This window comes from Hippichthys cyanospilos, chromosome 14, assembly GCF_059441005.1.
Source record: "Hippichthys cyanospilos isolate Australia breed blue-spotted pipefish chromosome 14, RoL_Hcya_1.0, whole genome shotgun sequence".
Taxonomy (NCBI): Eukaryota; Metazoa; Chordata; class Actinopteri; order Syngnathiformes; family Syngnathidae; genus Hippichthys; species Hippichthys cyanospilos.
Genome location: NC_142382.1, coordinates 17,897,374 through 17,916,120, shown reverse-complemented (window position 1 = coordinate 17,916,120; position 18,747 = coordinate 17,897,374). Strand labels below are relative to the sequence as shown.

At 37.2% G+C, this 18,747-nt stretch overlaps 1 protein-coding gene across 1 annotated transcript in view; it reads left to right on the top strand.

Moving 5' to 3' along the window:
* metap1 (methionyl aminopeptidase 1) overlaps nucleotides 1-18,322 on the top strand; it is a 30,161-nt gene extending 11,839 nt beyond the window's left edge. Inside the window, exons 5-11 of the mRNA XM_088432888.1 lie at nucleotides 11,265-11,356; nucleotides 11,455-11,538; nucleotides 13,193-13,331; nucleotides 13,950-14,081; nucleotides 16,532-16,675; nucleotides 16,785-16,850; nucleotides 17,977-18,322. Coding sequence (XP_088289014.1) covers nucleotides 11,265-11,356; nucleotides 11,455-11,538; nucleotides 13,193-13,331; nucleotides 13,950-14,081; nucleotides 16,532-16,675; nucleotides 16,785-16,850; nucleotides 17,977-18,143 — 824 coding nt within the window. The 3' untranslated portion in view covers nucleotides 18,144-18,322. The remainder of the gene's footprint in view (nucleotides 1-11,264; nucleotides 11,357-11,454; nucleotides 11,539-13,192; nucleotides 13,332-13,949; nucleotides 14,082-16,531; nucleotides 16,676-16,784; nucleotides 16,851-17,976) is intronic.
* The last annotated feature ends 425 nt before the right edge of the window (nucleotides 18,323-18,747 follow it).

The following is an 18,747-nucleotide window of genomic DNA, read 5'->3' as shown; positions in this document are numbered from 1 at the left end:
CTACCTCAGCAAACAGACCACTCAGAGAAGTGCGCTAGCTTCAGAGTGAAAATCTAAACACGCCCCTTATCTACTGTAAAGTTTCCTTATCTACTGTATGAAAGAAGAGCAGTGAAATCCAAAACATTGACCAATTTTTGTCTTTGGATGACACCACCGCGCCGTTTGAGCTCATTCTGGCAAATTGCGTGGATGTTTTGAGTGGGCTGGATAATAAAGCCTTGTCTATACATAACCAGGGATATTTAATGCCAGATAATTCTCCCCTCTTCAAATGTGAAAAATATCCATCAACACAGCTGTTTATTTAAAAAAGGATGCTGCTACACTAATCGGGATTGTGATGTTTGTCATTCACAAGCATGCCAAGCCGCTGGGCAGTGGTAGATTCACCAAATTCTGTCCAATCAGAAAGAATTTTCGTCTCTTAACGTCACTGGCATCTTTGGCAGGAAACACAGTAGCGTGATGACACAGATCTCTAGTTGATGATTGCTACACACAAATAAATTCTGAGAATGTGGCAATGCTTCACTTTGATTGGAGTTTTTGAGACCTTCGGTTTTAATTAAAAAAAATATATATATAGGAAATATGGCAAACCGGAAACATTTATTGCCCATGCAAAAACCCCGGCTATATGTAGATTGTGCCATTTTGTTTGTTTGTTTAATCCTAGGCCTGTTGCTTATGGGTCCATTAAATTGAACTTCCACTGTATCCAATTAGGTCAAAGCTTTGTAATGAGTGAATCAACTTTTCGTTAATTCCTGGTGTTTTTCAATCGAAATACATTTGTGCGGCAGTTTTCTATAGCCCCAGGGATGATAATGATTTATTATTAGAAACTGCCCCCAGGCTTACTGTGGCTTGCCGGCCGCAGGTGTTTTACATATACCAATACATTTCCCACAATGCAACTGTGGTGCACCCGAGCAAGAGGCTACTTCATTTCAATATCCATCATAGGTAATTCGCTAAAAGTCAACTTTCAGATACCCATCAAGAATGGCAAAATAAAAGATGGACACACGTAAGGTTCCAAACAAAGTGAAAGTCAGAGTACATGTTTACGTAGGTAGCTGGAAAACTTGTGTCTCTATGTGGAGAATGTGTGGCGGTACAAAAAAAAAAAACTTTATTCAGAGAAGGCATCATAAAACGAAACACGTGGGCAAAGACAAGAATATGGACAAAGGCTGAAAGGTGGAAGAATTAAAACAAGGTCTTAAATCTGAACAGGCTTTGCCAAATCTCAAAGAGAGGCTGCTGTCCTAGTGAGTTTTATTATGGCACAAGAGACCGCTACATCAGCCTGGCCGTTTAGAGGGGGATTTGATCAAAATCTAGGCTTAAAATTTGTGACACAGTTTGTCCAGACAAAAGTCAACTCTCTTTAAACACAAGCTTGAGCAGAAATACTGTTGCTGAGCCAGTCCATCATTCTAAAAAATGAGCTTGTGATAAAGGAAAAAGATTTGATAGCATATGCCCAGGCATGGATGAGAGCATGACACTTTGAATACCTAAGTGTCAATTTTCATCTGGGGCGTCAACTCAACGCAATGATCTGTATGAAAAGAAAATAAGACCCCAATCCCGGGTCCACAGGGGGAAGCAAAGCACCAGATCGTGTATGTTAGGCCAAGGCCAAAGGTGACTGTCAGGTTTGGTTATATGGACAGTCTTTGTGTCCTGTGAAAAATTAACCCTCTAAAGTTAGTCAGAGGGTAATGTGCCGTAAAATGCACTCTAAATATGGTTTTGTAACCACTCACAATCGAGCAAAGCTTTACCGTCACGCCATTTTGAAACGAGTAAGGCCGACCAATAGCAGACCACCATCTATCTGTGTGAGGAGATGCCGACCAATAACAGAATTGTAGTGACGCGTTGCAGGGACGGCAATTGAAATTAAGTGTAATTACCTAAAACCGCCTGCACATGGAAAATAAACAACACAAATACAGCCAAGCCCCTTGGGTCATGAGTTGTTTTGGGCGCAAATCCAGGAAAATGACAAAAGAGGGGATGAAAAAACTCAGTATTCCAAGTCGCAAGATGAAAAATAATGTAAGTCAGGGACGTTGTAACACGGGGGTCCACTGTACCTTCAAATCGGTACTTGACCCACATCTACTGATACAATCAGTATAAATTATGTATCAACTATGCAAACCACACCTACTGAGGAGATTAGCATATCTGCTGGATCGACTTCACAATTAAAGTTCACATTCAAAATTTAATAATACTTCACTATCCAGAAATTAGGGCCACATCAGATTTTACCCAGTCACGTCTTTTTAGTCATCGCACAAACTCCGTTTTAACATGATGGTTGTGTCAGAAGTTTGGGCAGGAGATTTGTTAAATGTTAAAAGATTTGTTAAAAGTTTCTATCTTATTCCATTCTCAAGAAATCGGCATTAGAATATAGCCGTTTTGTCAGAATTCACATTTCTGTTGAAGAATGGGTGTTACTAAAAACATACATTTAACAGTTTTGACTCTAGCACTAATACAGTATTTTTTGCGTCTGTGACATATCAAACATCTGAAGATTGCTTTCCTTTTACAAAATTACAAACAACACTAGAAAAAGGGCTTTTGATTGCAAAATAATTCGTACATAACACACAACTGTTGAACTGAATTACAGCCACCACTTCCATCCACATCTGAGTCTTCCTCCTCCATCGAATAAGCTTGTAATTTATAGAAATATGAGGAATTACCTCAAAATATTGTTAGAGTTGCTTCAGTGGGAATATTCCCTGTCCCGCACACATCACCTTTTGAACCTTGGTGTATATGATTGGTCATTTCATTTGTTCAAGCTAGCACTTAACTTCCTTGTTGTGGGGGGTCTGGGGATGGCTTTGGCTGCTGTCGGTGGCGCTGTTAGATTGTACCAATAATTGGACAAGGCCGGATCAGGATACGTTTCATCTTTGTCATCATTTTCATCATCCTCGATGTCTTTCTCTTGAGAGAGATGACGTGAGAGCCACCAAACTCTGAGCGATTCGGGTGACTTTTGCTTTACGCTTTTTTTTCCACCACTCATCTCTCATCGTAATTTTCATTTTTCTTTTATTCCTTCTTGGACATTTGTTTTATGAAACATTCCTTTTATGTTTTTTTGTTGTCATAATTCATCACAGCTTGCTTGCCACTCCTGTAGCTGTCAAGAGTTCTGCTGATGTCTTACCGAATGCACTTCAGCCACCTGCTGGCTGTTTATTTACCTTTAAAAAAGCCTTGCACTTTGGAGGGTAGATGCATCAGTACCCAGATATGACTTGTGCAAAAAAAAAGAAAAGAAAAAAAGGGGGAAAAAAGGTGTACCCCGTGTATATATGTGAATGGGAGTGAATGTAAGTTTTTCAAAGCTGAATTGAGAGTGAAAGCGTTAATGAATAGCATATTGTGTTATCTCTGAATTTGAACACAATTTGTTCTTGGACACTGGTAGACATTTTTTTTTAATATTACTATTTTACATTTGAAAACCTGTTTCGAAATCAAAAGAAAGTAAGTCTTTCCCATCATCAAACTCACCATCAAAAATTAGAAATGCAGTTTTGTGCAGAGCTTGTGCTTTGGAGGTAAATATATTCACAAAAAAATGACACAGCACACGGCTTGATAGTGATGTAGTTAGTGATAACCCAACAATTTCAAATACCTTTTTCATATAGCCATCCATCACCTGAGCCACATATCCTCACTCGAGTTGCGGGCATTTCGTAGCCTATAGCCTTTTCACAAATCGTTAATATTTAGTGCTACTGAGGCAGTGACATCTTCCGCCTGCTTCTTTCCGATAGCACTGCATACCAAACAAATGCAAAAAGATAATACAAAAATGTAAAATGACAAAAGAACTGTACTGTATGTGTCTCAAACATGATGTAAATGCACATGCAGAAAATGAGTGGAAAGGTTTCGTTAAGCAGTATTCTTATTGTTAAGTTATCATTTTTGTCGCATTTGTGACAAAATACATTTTAATATTTTCACCTGTCCTTTGTCCAGTCTTCTCTAGACTTTATATACTGAACAGCAAGGACAAAGCCATCTCAGAAATGTCATACATGTGATGCTACAGAAGAATGCTTCTACTGCATACATCTCTCGCTTTCTTCCTTATATACAATAATCATGCCATCGCAACCATCATTAATATAACACAAATGTATATCTACATTGTATCGCACCATTGTACTTCATACTATATAAAAATTTCAAACTGTTCATGATGACACCAGTTGTTCATGTGATATCCGTAAGTGTCATTGTAATCGCTTGAAGCTTGGGAACTTCTTATTTGAACTCATTTGCAAATCAGTAATTTAGTAAGTAAGTAATTGTACAACAGTAACAATTTTCCACAGCTTTTACGTCAGCTTCCATTTTGATTCTTCTGTAATAATAAGCTTTCTCCAATATTTGTAACCTGTGTTAGAATTCTCTTGGCAATTCATTCCATGTTACCATGGCAACTCTTACTTTCCTGTCATCTCCCTGCATAGATCCTTAGTCAGGTAGCCATGGTTACAATGTCTTTTCCTTCTCCTGTGATGCTTGTTCAGGGCACAACGCATCGCAGCGGTTTTGACGATAGTGATGATATTGAACCGGTGCAATGTCATTTTTACACTGTTATTAAATGTATGTTTATTTTATCCATCCACTAAAATGATCTTAGGGATATTTATCTTTCCCTGAGCTGCTCCATTAAAGTGTTGGCAAGGTTCAATTGATTATTGCCCTTATACTGTGGGCACTTGGGGTTGAAAGGAGGGCTGGAAAACGGAGAAGTCGAAAATCACAGTTGCCAAGCAACTGTTGATGTTCATGCAGAAATCATCTTGTTGACTTGATAAATTATTGATCAATAAGTGCTTGATGACTCCCATTTCTTTGACCAAATAAGACACATTAGTGACCTCAGGATCATTTGCGCTAATGAAACCTTGTTCAATCATTAAACATTGTAATATATAAGAATGAAGTCAACACAATGTTGACTTAGTGCCGTGTAATACTTTTCAGTCTGATTCTATATACTCTTTACTTTGTTTGTCCTGTTGTCTGAGATGTAGTGCCCCTTTAGGGCTTTGAAGTGCTTTACCTTTTTATTTGTTTCATGCATAAGAGACCTACTAATAATAGAAGGAAAGTAATACATACAAGTAATACAATACTGTATTAACATAATGACATAAATAAATCATGAGTGCTAAATACAAATTTAACTCTAGGACAAGCCCACAACAAAAACATTTGCATTATTATAATACTGGTACTGTAGAATTTTGAGCTAAAGATTGAAATCATATTTATGAAGGGATGAAAGAAAAGTTGTAAGATTCAGAAAAACTAAAAAGGATAAACATTTATTTTCATCAAGGGCCTAACACTTGCTCCGATGGCGCTTAAGCATATTTATTCTGGTATAGAAGAACTTTTGTTTTGGGCCTGCAACACGTTTTACGTAGTGCTTAAAACTTTTCATACACTCCTCGTACATCAAGGGTGCTAAAAAGAGTGGAATACATGATTTGATGAAAAAAAAAAAATTGTGTGAATGTTTTTCCCACTTAAGGCACTCAGATTTTCCATAAGTTTGGTATGGGCTCAAGCAAACCTTCTGCCAAGTGTGCCAATATGTTAAGGATATATGTACAAAATTAGTGTGTTTTGACAAAAAAGGCTTATGACTCTAAAAATGGGTTTTTATATATGTTAAGGTAGCCACATATCCCTCTTAACTCTTCATCTTTTGTCTGCCAGCCCCTCCTGTTTTAATCCAGTCAGCAAGTTATTGTTTGGACCATGTTGAATGACAGTCACACACTTGTCAAAATGATTTATATGATAAACCAATTAAAAAGGAATTTAATTACAGTAATCCCTCGTTTATCGCGGGGGTTACATTCTAAAAATAACGCGCAAAGTGAAATCCGTTAAGTAGCCAGCTTTATTTCTTATTTTTATTTTACAATGCAATACTAAACTTTAGAATAAAACCAAAAATTGAAACTTGTTTTAAAGCCCCAAATTTGTTTAAAACAATCATTTTAATATAGTAATATAAAGTTGGAAACTGTCACTCAGGTATTTCACAGTCCCAGCTATGCCTCTTCGTCCTGAACCCGCACATTATTAGGAGTAGTTGTTGAGCACTTTCTTTTTCTGAGCAAGATCTTTATCAACGGATATGCCCGGACATCGACTTAAAGTGAAGCCTCTTATATCATAACAATATGCTTGAAATTTCAATTTATTACAAAAGAAATCTAGGTAAAAGTCAGATTTCCAAAGCAGTGCATTTCTCTGTTGCTCTCAGTAGGCACACAGACGTGTGCGTTTTCTCTCGGCACACCTAGGAGTCACGTAATTGGCCCACAGAGACCAAGCTGTCAATCAATGGGCTTACTAGCACGTTTGTAACGTGTGAGCTGAGCTGAGGCACACGGGCTCAGAAGAGACGAAAACAAGCTTTTGGATCCTCTTGCCTTTTGTAATAAATTGACAAGTGAAAAACCAATACAGTACAGCGTCAGCATTTCATTTTGAGACAACAGTAAAGCCCCTGAGCCAATCAGGATTCAGACCACAATGCACTATAAAACACTGTAAAAGAAATCTGTGAGGCAGCGAACCCGTGAAAGATGAACCGCGATACAGCGAGGGATTACTGTATACAGTTATTTTTGCATCCTACCGGGACTAGAACTGCGTCCTGCTTTAATTTTTAAGACTCATTGGAAATCTTGGTACAGCATTTCTGGCAGTACGATTCCAGTTTTGCAATAGTAGGAGCTGACTAACACACTTGTATTTTGTTTTGACTTCCTGTTTATAGAAAATTAAGTAAAAAAACAAACATTTTATACTTAGCTCACCAAAATTAGAGCAGCCCCATGTCAACGCAAGTAACAGGGAACAATCAAATGATCCTTGAAAAGGGTTAGATGAGGGATATGCATTTACAGTCATATATTTAAAAAAATAAAATAAAAATAAATATATATACATACATACAGAGTGGACCCCCGGGTTACAGCTTCCCTGGCTTGCATTTTTTTTCATGTTGCGAGTTTTTCGGCCCTCTTTACGGTATTTTCCCTGCTTTGCGACAAAAACAACAGTCATGACCCTAGGAGGTTGGCTTTTTTTGTGTTGTTTTTATCTCTGTCTGCAGGCGTTTTTAGGTAATTGCTCTTATTTTTTGTTGCCGTCAAACTTGAATCCCTGCAATGTTATATGAAAACGAAGCTGGAGATAATCAAGAAATACGAATCGAGCCGACCCTTGCTCGGGAAAATGACCATAACAAGCGCCACTTAAAGGTGAATAAATCCTTTCTATATTTTTTATAAATGATGTTTTCTGATTGCATACATGTGTATTATATATACGTAGCACTTTACTATTTTGATACCAATTTTTTATATGTATGTATAATTTTGATGTTTTTACCTGAGGTTCTAAACGCATTAGCTATTTAACATAGGTTTGGATTTCCCTTCATGTGGCGAATTTGCCTTACGAGCCCAACTGCGGAACAGATTACTCTCGTATGTGTGTGTGAGTGTGTGTGTATATATATAATATATATATATATATATATAGTTTTTTTTTTTTTAAATATATGACTGTAAATGCATTTCCATCATCCATCCATGTTGCCGTTTCTTGTTTTTGAGGGCTCTGTTTTTGCCCACTGTTACATAATATATTTTAGAAACGTAATTACAATCCTCTAGTGCAGGCATGTCATGAATCAGGTCCAGGGGCCAAATCAAGCCCAGTTTAAAATATCTACCAGCCTTTAGCCTCTTTCATAAAATTAATAATGTGTGGCCCCTTAAGCACTGTCAGCCACAGTTAAAAAAAAAAATAAAAATACACATGTACAAATGAGACATATTTTACCGGAAGATAGCAGCAGACCCATGGGTGCACTCTCAGGAACTTTTGTATATGCATCTTGAAAACATCCAAAAACTCTCAAGTCATGTTAGGTGTAAACCTCTCTGGGGCAAATGGAAATTGTCTTTTTTTTTTTTTTCTCAGGTGAAAGGGCGGGGGGGGGGGGGGGTGTCTTGAATTTACTTAAAATCTGTGACTGTTATGAAGGAATTCTCTGAGGCACTACTATGTAGGGCTGTAACATCCGAATGATAAGATATCACGATAAGAGACTGCTATAAGTATTAAGTTGTGGGAGGAAAAACTTATAAACACTCAATTAAAGCAAGTTGTATCACAAAATGTTGTATTTTTGTACATAGTAACATCAGTGATTGGAATGGGCTTGATCAGTCATTTTATTGTAATGCGTTGGGTTTGAAGTGGGCTCGATACCCCACAAATGACCCAAGGAGAGGTGTAAATAACAACACAGGAGTCAGAGATTAAGTTTTACCACTGCTGTGGGGAGAGCTCGAAAGAGAGCGTGACCATGTCAGCCTCGTTGCAAAGTCTCTCTTTCTCTCTGAGCTTTCGGACTGCAGTCTTTTTATTAAAAACTGTTACTGAGGTGTGGGGGGTCACACATTCCAACCGTCACACAACATGGGTATTGTGCACCGTGGCAGAACTTGCAGATAACTTGTGATTCAGGCCTTGACCTTGACATTGTTGTTAACACACACACACACACATATGAGATAAGGAGGCGCTGTGGTGTCTGAAAAGGTAACAATTAAGAGTACATGAAGCAAAGCTGTTGCACTAATGAATCAGCCGGAAAAGTAGCAATTAGAATACATAAAGCAAAGCTGTTGCACTATTAAATCAGCCAGTTTATCTTACAAATGCTTTCCCATTGGCTCGGTGGCACAAAGAATCATGGTCAACAAGTGTGCATCAACATATCATAAAAAGGTTGCTTTTAGTAAACTATTCAAAAAGGGAAACTGTGTAATGCATACAATCATGCCACATAAACGCATACATTTCAAGTGATATAATTCATGTAATTTAGATGATCATATCTGAAAACAAACTCACTGTCTCAGAAAATTTGAATTATGAAAAGGGTGGTGACACATGGTGCCACGCTTTCAGTCAAACATTTTAAAACACCTGCAAAGGCCTTTAAATGAGCTCTCAGTCTAGTTCTGTAGGTGACACAATCATGGGGAAGACTGCTGACCCAACAGCTGTCCAAAAGACCATCATTGACAAGTTGCACAAGGAGGGCAAGACACAAAAGGTCATTGCAAAAGAGACTGGCTGTTCACAGAGCTCTGTGTCCATGCACATTAATCGACAGGTTGAAAGGAAGGTATAGATATGGTCGGGAAAAAAAGGTACAATCAATAAGGACAACTGCACCCCGGGGAAGATTGTGATACAAAACCAATTCAAAAATGCAGTGATGCTTGTTCAGGGAACAACGCATGGACAGAAGACCACTACAAGATGGCGATATTCCTAATGGTATGCTCGATTGATGAACAAAAAGTGGACTGCAGCTGGAGGCAAAGCTTCAGGATCCACCACGCACAGATTTATGCAACGCTACTTAAACTATGCTAGACTTATGTTCACACCAAACACAAATTAACATTTAACTACGCTCATTCCGTGAGCTTTTGGTCGCCGGGTGTTAACATTTAGCTTGTTCATAGATACGCGCGAGGGGTGGAGGGTTACAACCGGAAAGGAGAGCACGGCTGAAATTTTCACTTCTTTTCTGGGATATAGCAGAGCCAATGTTTTCTCCTCCAGCACCTTTTAAGTTTTTTGCATTGCATGCCCCTCACTTTACGGCAATCCTTGTCTGGTGGAAAGAAAGAGTTTCAACGTCGCAATCAAGTGGCCAATACTGTGTTAAAGTTAATCCGACAAAAATGGGCAGAACAATAGGACAATCCTTAACAGTACAGTATGTATAGATTAAGCTATTATTTTATTTAATTATTTTTTAGTTATTATTTGTGTGGTGTTCCGACTTACACTGAAATTCGGGTTACACTGCCTCTAAAGAACGGCTTCATGTCATAAGTTGAGGACCCTCTGGACCCTCATTTAATGTGATGTTTTTTGAAGCGCTTGGAATTATTTATATGTAAAACATTATATGACAAAAATCATGATACAAAAGCCACTCTGAAGCGGATTGATAGAAAAAAAACGAAATACAGTATTCCCTCGTTTATCGTGGGGGTTACGTTCCAAAAATAACACGCGTAAAGTGAAATTGGTGAAGTGGCCAGCTTTATTTTTTTATTTTATTTCACAATGCAATGCTAAACTATAGAATAAAACCAAAAATCAAACCCTGTTTTAAAGCCCCAAATTTGTTTAAAACAATCATTTTAATATAGTAATACAAAGTTGGAAACATTGTCACTAACGTATTTGACAGTCCCAGCTATGCCTCTTCGTCCTGAACCCGCACATTGTTATGAGTAGCAAGTGAGCTCTTTCTTTTTCTGAGCAAGATTTTTATAAACGAACATGCCCGGACATCGAATTAAAGTGAAGCCTCTTATATCATAACAATACACTTGAAATTTCAATCAATTGCAAAAGAAATCTAGGTAAAAGTCAAGATTTCCTAAGCTGTGCGTTTCTCCATTGCTGTCTGTGTCAACATAGTGTGCGCATTTGCTTTCGGCACGCCTACGAGTCACGTGATCGGCTCCCAGAGCCCAAGCTGTCAATCAATGTGCTTACGAGCACGTTCACACACGGCAGTTAGAGGAGAGACACAGGAGAGACCAAAGCAAGCTTTTGGATCCCCTGCCTTTTGTAATAAATTGACAAGCGAAAAACCAATACAGTACAGCGTCAATATTTTATTTCGAGACAACAGTAAAGCCCCTGAACCAATCAGGCTTCAGAGCACAATGCGCTGTAAAAAATATCCACACTGTAAAAAATCCGTGAAGCAGCGAACCCGTGAAAGATGAACCACGATACAGTGAGGGATTACTGTATTACGAAAATAAGGCGTTTGAAAACTGGTTGCTACAGTAATTCAGCCAAAAGTAGCCTCAGCTAAGTCTAGTGTGCTGTACATATACATATTTTAATGTTTATACTTTTCAGTTGGCCAATATTTCTGAAACTCCTTTTTTTTTTTGTTTTGTTTAATCTTAAGTATTATTCAGATTTTCTGACTGAATTTTTTTTAGGTTAGTTTTTTGACATGGGGTTAGGGTTAGGTTTGTTTATCTTTTATATGACAAAAAAACTTCATCAATATGCGAATGATATTTCTTGTCTTTCCACAGGTATGTCTGAATCTGAGCAGTTTCTGAAGGGAACATCACAGATCAAGATCCTCCCTCCTGAGGACATCGAAGGCATGAGAGTGGTATGCAAGGTAACATGAACTCTTTCTTTGTGTTACATCCTGTATACTGACAGCCCTTGGTCATGAATCCCTTTTCATTTATAATGCATTGGCACTGTCAATTGCAGCTGGCACGTGAAGTCCTGGATATCGCAGCTTTAATGGTGAAACCTGGTGTTACAACAGAAGAAATTGACCATGCAGTGCATCTGGTATACACACACCCACACACACGCAATTTAGCTGTGACCAAATAGTCTTTCAATCATCTGACCAAAGCAGAAATCAAACTTATCATTCGATAACGCACCTCTGAAAGTAACAATTATGTTAACACTTATGTAAACCTAAATCTTAAGGCGTATTCATTATTCTAGGGGGTTATATTTTCAGTTACTGTAAGTCACTGTGTGTTTTTTCCCGTATATTTGTTGTGTTGCTGAGTGATGGTGTTTAAAATGAACAAAAACACCTGTTTTATTTTGTAAATTCACTATTTTAGTAACTTGTTTTGTTCACTGTAGTTATTTTTTTAATTACCAATGCTAAAGAAATGGCAATTCAAAAGCAGTACTGTTAAGTAGGTAATAAGAGTAAGAATGTATCAACCAGTCCATGACTAAAATTAGAAAGAAAGAAAAAAAGGTTGGATTCCATTGGTATAGTATACATACTCCATTCGAACTTTTAGTTTGACTTCTGAAATGTTGGAATTTAGTATTGGAGTGCCTGAGAATGGGACGGGCAGTGTGCCAATTCAATTTCTCTGATGTCAACCACCGCTTAATGCTTAAAGGCTACAGTCACATTATTGCTGGGGATTTCTGTGATTCAATGACTGTGGTTACCCAAGGATAGATGTCAAACTCAAGCCAGGTCCAGCCTCCCTCATCATTTTTTTTGTGGCTCAGGAAAGCCGATCATGTGCTGTAGCTGCAAGTCTCTTGCTGAAATGAAAAAAAATGTTTCAACATAAAGTTAGCAAAAGCAGAATTCTACATTAAGCTCTTTCAACAGGGACACACCATGTGTCATGTTATAGTGGCCCTGCTAGAACTGCTGCGAACCCTTGTATATTCATGATAAAATACGGCTTAGTTTTAATTACCGTGTTTTCCACACTATAAGGCGCACCTAAAAGCCTTTTTTTTTTTTTTTTTTAGATGATGGTGCGCCTTATCAGGTGCGCCTTATATATGGATCAATATTGAGATTGGGATTTGTAGATGGGGAATGAACTGATAAAGTAAGCTTTACCTGTTTCTTTTGTGTTTACAGTTGAACAAGGTTGGTCATATTGACATTATTATGCTATTGAGAGTTTAGTGTTATTATTTGAGTTATTACTTTGAGTATTACAATATTGTGATTGAAAAAGTTTATTATCCAGTGCGCCTTATATATAGAAAAAGTTTTAAGATGTCATGAATTCGGGGCGCGCCTTATAATCCAGTGCGGGAAATACAGTATTTGATCCTTTGTATCTTTAAAGTGCATTTTTATTTTCATTATAATTTAGTTTTACAAAATGAACCTGACTTGAACTCGTTCACGTTCAAACTCCAAATACCAGGTGCAAAAGACTAAAAAGGCAAAAATGTATGGTTTTTATCCTATTTATTAGATAAAATCCATAAAGGCCATTGTCAGTGAATGTACAGTGTCCAAACAAGCCACTATTAATGTAGTACGTATATTATATTTTGTTGCTATTCCAACCCTGTATAGTGGATAGATGGAATGAGGCTATCATGACCTGTGAGGAAAACCACTAAAATGTAGCCCTTTAAAAACTAGGTTGATATTCCTGACCTGCAAAGATGGTTGGTTTCATCCTCCCAATTTTAACCGTACGTTTCTGCTCAGGCTTGCACTGCAAGGAACTGCTACCCTTCTCCTCTAAACTATTACAACTTCCCCAAATCCTGCTGCACGTCTGTCAATGAAGTCATCTGCCATGGAATCCCAGACCGAAGACCACTACAAGATGGCGATATTCTTAATGGTATGCTAGATTGACGTTTGCACATTCACAGCATCAGTTCGTACTCACCTTTATACATTTCTCAGTTTCATATCTCCTGCGATCAATTTCGCAATAATATATAATTATTTTCCTTTGCCTTATACAGGCCATCTGTGCCAAATCCAGCTCTATGTGTCTAGAAACGATCACAATCCATTTTGGGGGGAACATTTTCCTTCTCTCCTTTTTGTCGAAATGATTTCTTCTTAACTTTGATTTGTGTTCACTCTATATGACAAATGACATTAATTGAATGTTGAAATGTCAGCAAGGGTCCAATTTGAGCCTCTCTCTGAATTCTCTTACTCAACCAATGTCTTGTATCCCACTTCCCCTCGTTGTCTGATGGACTTACCTTCAAGTGATCAGCATGATCCCACAAGACAAATGATGTCATTAACTTCTCACGGTGGTGCTTCTTGCACGCCCTCTAGTTCTCGAAAATTTCTCCCACTCCTGATTCCAACTTCACCGGAGTGGAAAACAGGTGTCTGTTGTACCCACTAACGACCACTTGGTCCTTCTGCTTCTTTGCTACATGACAAAATAGATTTTGTGTCAGTTCAATCACTGTTAACGGTCTCTCTTCTCTCACAGTGGACATCACAGTCTACCACAATGGTTTCCATGGTGACCTCAATGAGACCTTTTATGTTGGAGAGGTGGATGAGGGAGCAAAGAAACTTGTTCAGACTACATATGAATGCCTTATGCAAGCTATTGACTCTGGTAAGAGATGGGATCTTTCGCTTTCTTTTTTTCTGATGACTATTAGCCAACGGATAGAATGTTTTTCTTTCCGAGTGAGAATATATGGTTAAGTCTAAGAAAATGGATGAATGGAGCGAAAGATGGATCTTGCTGTTGCCCTAGCGATTTGTATGCTTGCATGAATGTACGTGACTGAATGCAGGTGTGTGTGCATGTGTGCTTGCAGGGTGTCAAAAAACAACCTGGACAAATTTTTGGTACCCATCTGCTGCAGCCACACCGTGGACATCAACAAATGTAATAATAAATGTACTGACAAACGTTTGAATCAGACATTGCTTTTGAATCGGTGTGCAGCACAATCATTTTAAAAACAACATTGTAGGACTGTTGACAAAAGGCTTCGATTCAAGAACTTTCAAGAAAGCTTTAATTTTGCTGCAGGGAAGTGCTTTATTTCATGCAATGCATATTCCCGTCAAAACAACAAAACAAAATATTTTTTTTTTTAAACAAAACAGCCCTGGGAGAATGTGTGTGTGTGTGTGTGTGTGTGTGTGTATGTGTATGTGTGTATATATATATATATATATATAAAGTCGAACCTCTACATAGTGAACTTCAAGGGTCCGAGGAGAGAAGTTCACTATGAAGAGAGATTCACTTTATAGAGGTTTTCCTAAAATGTTCAGAATTCATTGATGAAATATGTGAATAATTTTTTAATAAATATGTAAATAATTTTATATACGTTTTTTTAAAAATAAATATGTAAATAAATGTACATTAAACAACTTAAGTTGTTTAAACACTAAAATCTAATGCGGTAAAACTAATGTAAAAACATTTTACATTGAACAAATACTGTATCTTATTATTCAACAATAGTTAATGAATATATGATCATAATAAAACATGATCAGTGCATGTCATCAGCGCGGAGAAAGTAACTGTCAATACGAGGTTGCACGGTATGTCTCTCGACAACGGAACCAATCATATTTTCTACACGATTCAAAGCATGCGGATCAAAATCGTCACATCTCTTTTCAAGAAAGTTCCTTATCTGCCCCAACAGCCGGTACGCCTTTGCAATGGCATATATATATATATATATATATATATATATATATATATATATATATATATATACATATACGTGTGTGTGTGTGTATATATATATATGTGTGTATATATATATGTGTGTGTATATATGTGTATATATATATATATATATATATATATATATATATATGTGTGTGTGTGTGTGTATATGTGTGTGCATATATGTTTGTGTATATATGTATGTTTGTGTATATATGTATATGTTTATATATATATATATATATATATATATATATGTATATATGTTTATATGTATATATATATATATGTATATGTATATGTGTATATATATATATATTTGTAAATGTATATATATATATGTATATGTATATGTATATATAATATATATATGTATATATATATATGTGTATATATGTATATATATATATACATATATAATGTGCGTATATATATATATATATATATATATATATATATATATATATATATATATATATATATTCTACATATATATGTATATATATCTCTATCATCAACATATATATATATGTATATATGTGTGTGTGTATATATATATATATATAGTATAGTGTGTATATATATATATATATATATATATATATATATATATATATATATATATATATATATATATATATATATATATATAATATAGTATAGAGTTTTTTCGTTTTTTCCTCCATCTGCAGGCTTTTTTAGGTAATTGCACTTATTTGCCGTCACATGACGGAGATGCTGGTCTGCTATTGGTTGGCCTCACTCGTTTCAAAATGGCAGAATGGTAACGCTTTGTTTCAATATGAGTGGTTACAAAACCGTATTTATAGTGCATTTTACTGCTTAATTCAAAGTTGAAAGGGTTAGCCGTGGGTCCCAAGATTGCTAGTAATGTTAAAGAGAAAGGAAAAAGATGATTTATATGGAAACGAAGCTAGAGATATACAAGAAATACGAAGCCACCCTTACTAGGGAATATGGGTATAACAGGCGCCACTCAAAGGTAAATGTAAATGTTATAAAATTCTTTCCATATTTTTTATTTATGATGTTTTCTGATTGTATACATGTATATTATATATACTATACTATTTTGGTACCCATTTTTAATACGTATGTACAATTTTGATTTTACTTGGGGTTGTAAACGTATTAGCTATTTAACATAGGTTTGGATTGCCCGCCATACGGTGAATTCGCCTTATGAGCCTAACCACGAAAGAGAAGCACTGATCCAGGGCAAGGAACTTCCCGCTGATTGTGTTTTTTTTCATATGACTGCACTTAAAAATGTCTCGTATGTGATGGGTTATAACACAGCCAATCTGATGTCACTATTGTTGTTGCTAACATTGTTCTTGCAGTGAAGCCCGGGGTCCGCTACAGAGAACTCGGTAACATAATTCAGAAGCACGCTCAGGCCAATGGCTTCTCTGTGGTGCGGAGCTACTGCGGCCACGGCATCCACAGGCTTTTCCACACTGCTCCAAATGTGCCACATTATGCCAGTAAGTGGTTTTGACAACTAAGAAAATGGCAATACAGTTTTCATATTCACCTTCATTTGTGTATCTGATTTCTGCATTCTTTTTTCTTCTTTTTTATTTTCCTCCCCAGAAAACAAAGCAGTTGGTGTTATGAAGCCGGGTCATGTGTTTACCATTGAACCCATGATATGTGAAGGTGAGAATAACATAACTGTAATTTCTTGCGATCATACAAAAAATGAATACATAATGTGTTGAATATCAGATTTGGTCCACATCTGTCCTGTTTTCAGTACGCTATAATTTTGAACCATTCATCTATCTTTTTTCTGTACCGTTGATCCTCATAGGGCTGGAGGCTTTTTCAGCTGACAGTTGGGGCAAGAGGCAGGGTGCAACTTGAACAGGCTGCTAATCATGTGAATGACACATATATGCCAACCATTCTCAACTGCATATTAACTGTTGGCAGTTTTTCTAAATAATCTACCATATTCCTCAGAGTACAAGTCAAAGAGTTTTTTTCCCTCAATGTCAACCCCCATTTTGTTGGTGTGGACTTTTGACTGCATAAATTAAACCAGACCATTTTGGTCAAGCGCCACCTAATTGCCTCTGTTAACAACAAAGAGGCTGCGTGGATCATTTTTTCGGCAGACTTTGACACATTATGGAAAGGAAAAGACTGCCTGGCGCGCGAGAAACAGCAAAGGGCTACGTTCCACGCTCTGATCTCACAACAGCAGTCGCTTGGGTAAAGAACATCACAAATAAGATGATCAGCAAATTATCTCTGAAGACCTCCCATTTCAAACAAGTTGAACGGGTCAGAAGACGACTACCCCTGGAAGAGTACCCCTGGAAGAGTAACAAGGCTGTTGGAACAAATGACGAGAACGAAGGATGCCTGGAGATTGAATGGGTGGACACAACCCTTCTCTATGTAACCGCTAAAGTCTCGGATAGACTTATTCTTCCATTTTTGTAAAATTGCCCAAATTAAAGTAAAAAAAAAAATGGTGGGGGGGTCAGCAAGGTCAACTTGTACTCAGAGAAATACTTGTGACTTTGAACTGTTCCATTGAATATATCCAAAACGAGTCCTCATTCAACCTCATTGTAATTACTCCCTGGGTGCTTTTTGTGATGTAATTTCTATGAGATTTTCCTAGCCTTTTATACTCTTCCACTTTAGGAACGATGCGATATGATTAAAAAGCCAAATGCCAGATCATCCAGCATTACATTTACCTTTTTCGAATGTCGACATGCGGACACGTGTATTCCATACCAGACTCGTGATTTGTTTAACCTTTTGTTAGGCGGCTGGCAAGACGAGACCTGGCCCGACGGCTGGACAGCGGTTACCAGGGACGGGAAGCGCTCTGCTCAGTTTGAGCACACCCTTCTGGTCACAGACACGGGCTGCGAGATCCTTACCCGTCGCGTTGAAGATAACGGTCGGGCTCATTTTCTGAGCCAAATGTAGGCCGGACTGGAGTACACACGCACAGAGGACTGGACTAAGCGACATCCAGTGTGTCTGGGGTTTATGTTCATGCTCATACGTGTCAGAGAATACTGCTCCTGGAGATAAGTGTCAACGTGGCTCTCATGTACCTTCAATTAAATATCAGTCTTTAAATTAAATGAACGTATTTGACTGTGTGAAGTGTTTTTGTTTTGCTGAAGGAAATATTAAAATATTTATGAGTCATTTTTTCAGTCAGACAACTATTGATGTAATTCCAGAAATGGTCAACAGAGGGCACAACTATTTAAACTTTAAAAAATGTAATTTTGGCTCATGGTTTCATAATGAAACTTGTGAAACTGTTGTTGATATTGTTCAACCAGCATTAATTTATTTAGCAGAAAAAACTGGTAGTCCTTTGTAGTACTCTGTCCCAAAGTAGCTCTCGGTTTCAAAAAGGTTGGTGATCGCCCTGCAGCGTACACACATAGGTTTACAGTATGGCTGTCATGAATAGTTGACGTCATCAACCTAATTAATATAAATTAGTCGACGCCGTTTTTCCATTGTCAACTAGTTACTTTAATATGCAATATTACTCATTTATTTTCTGTATTAT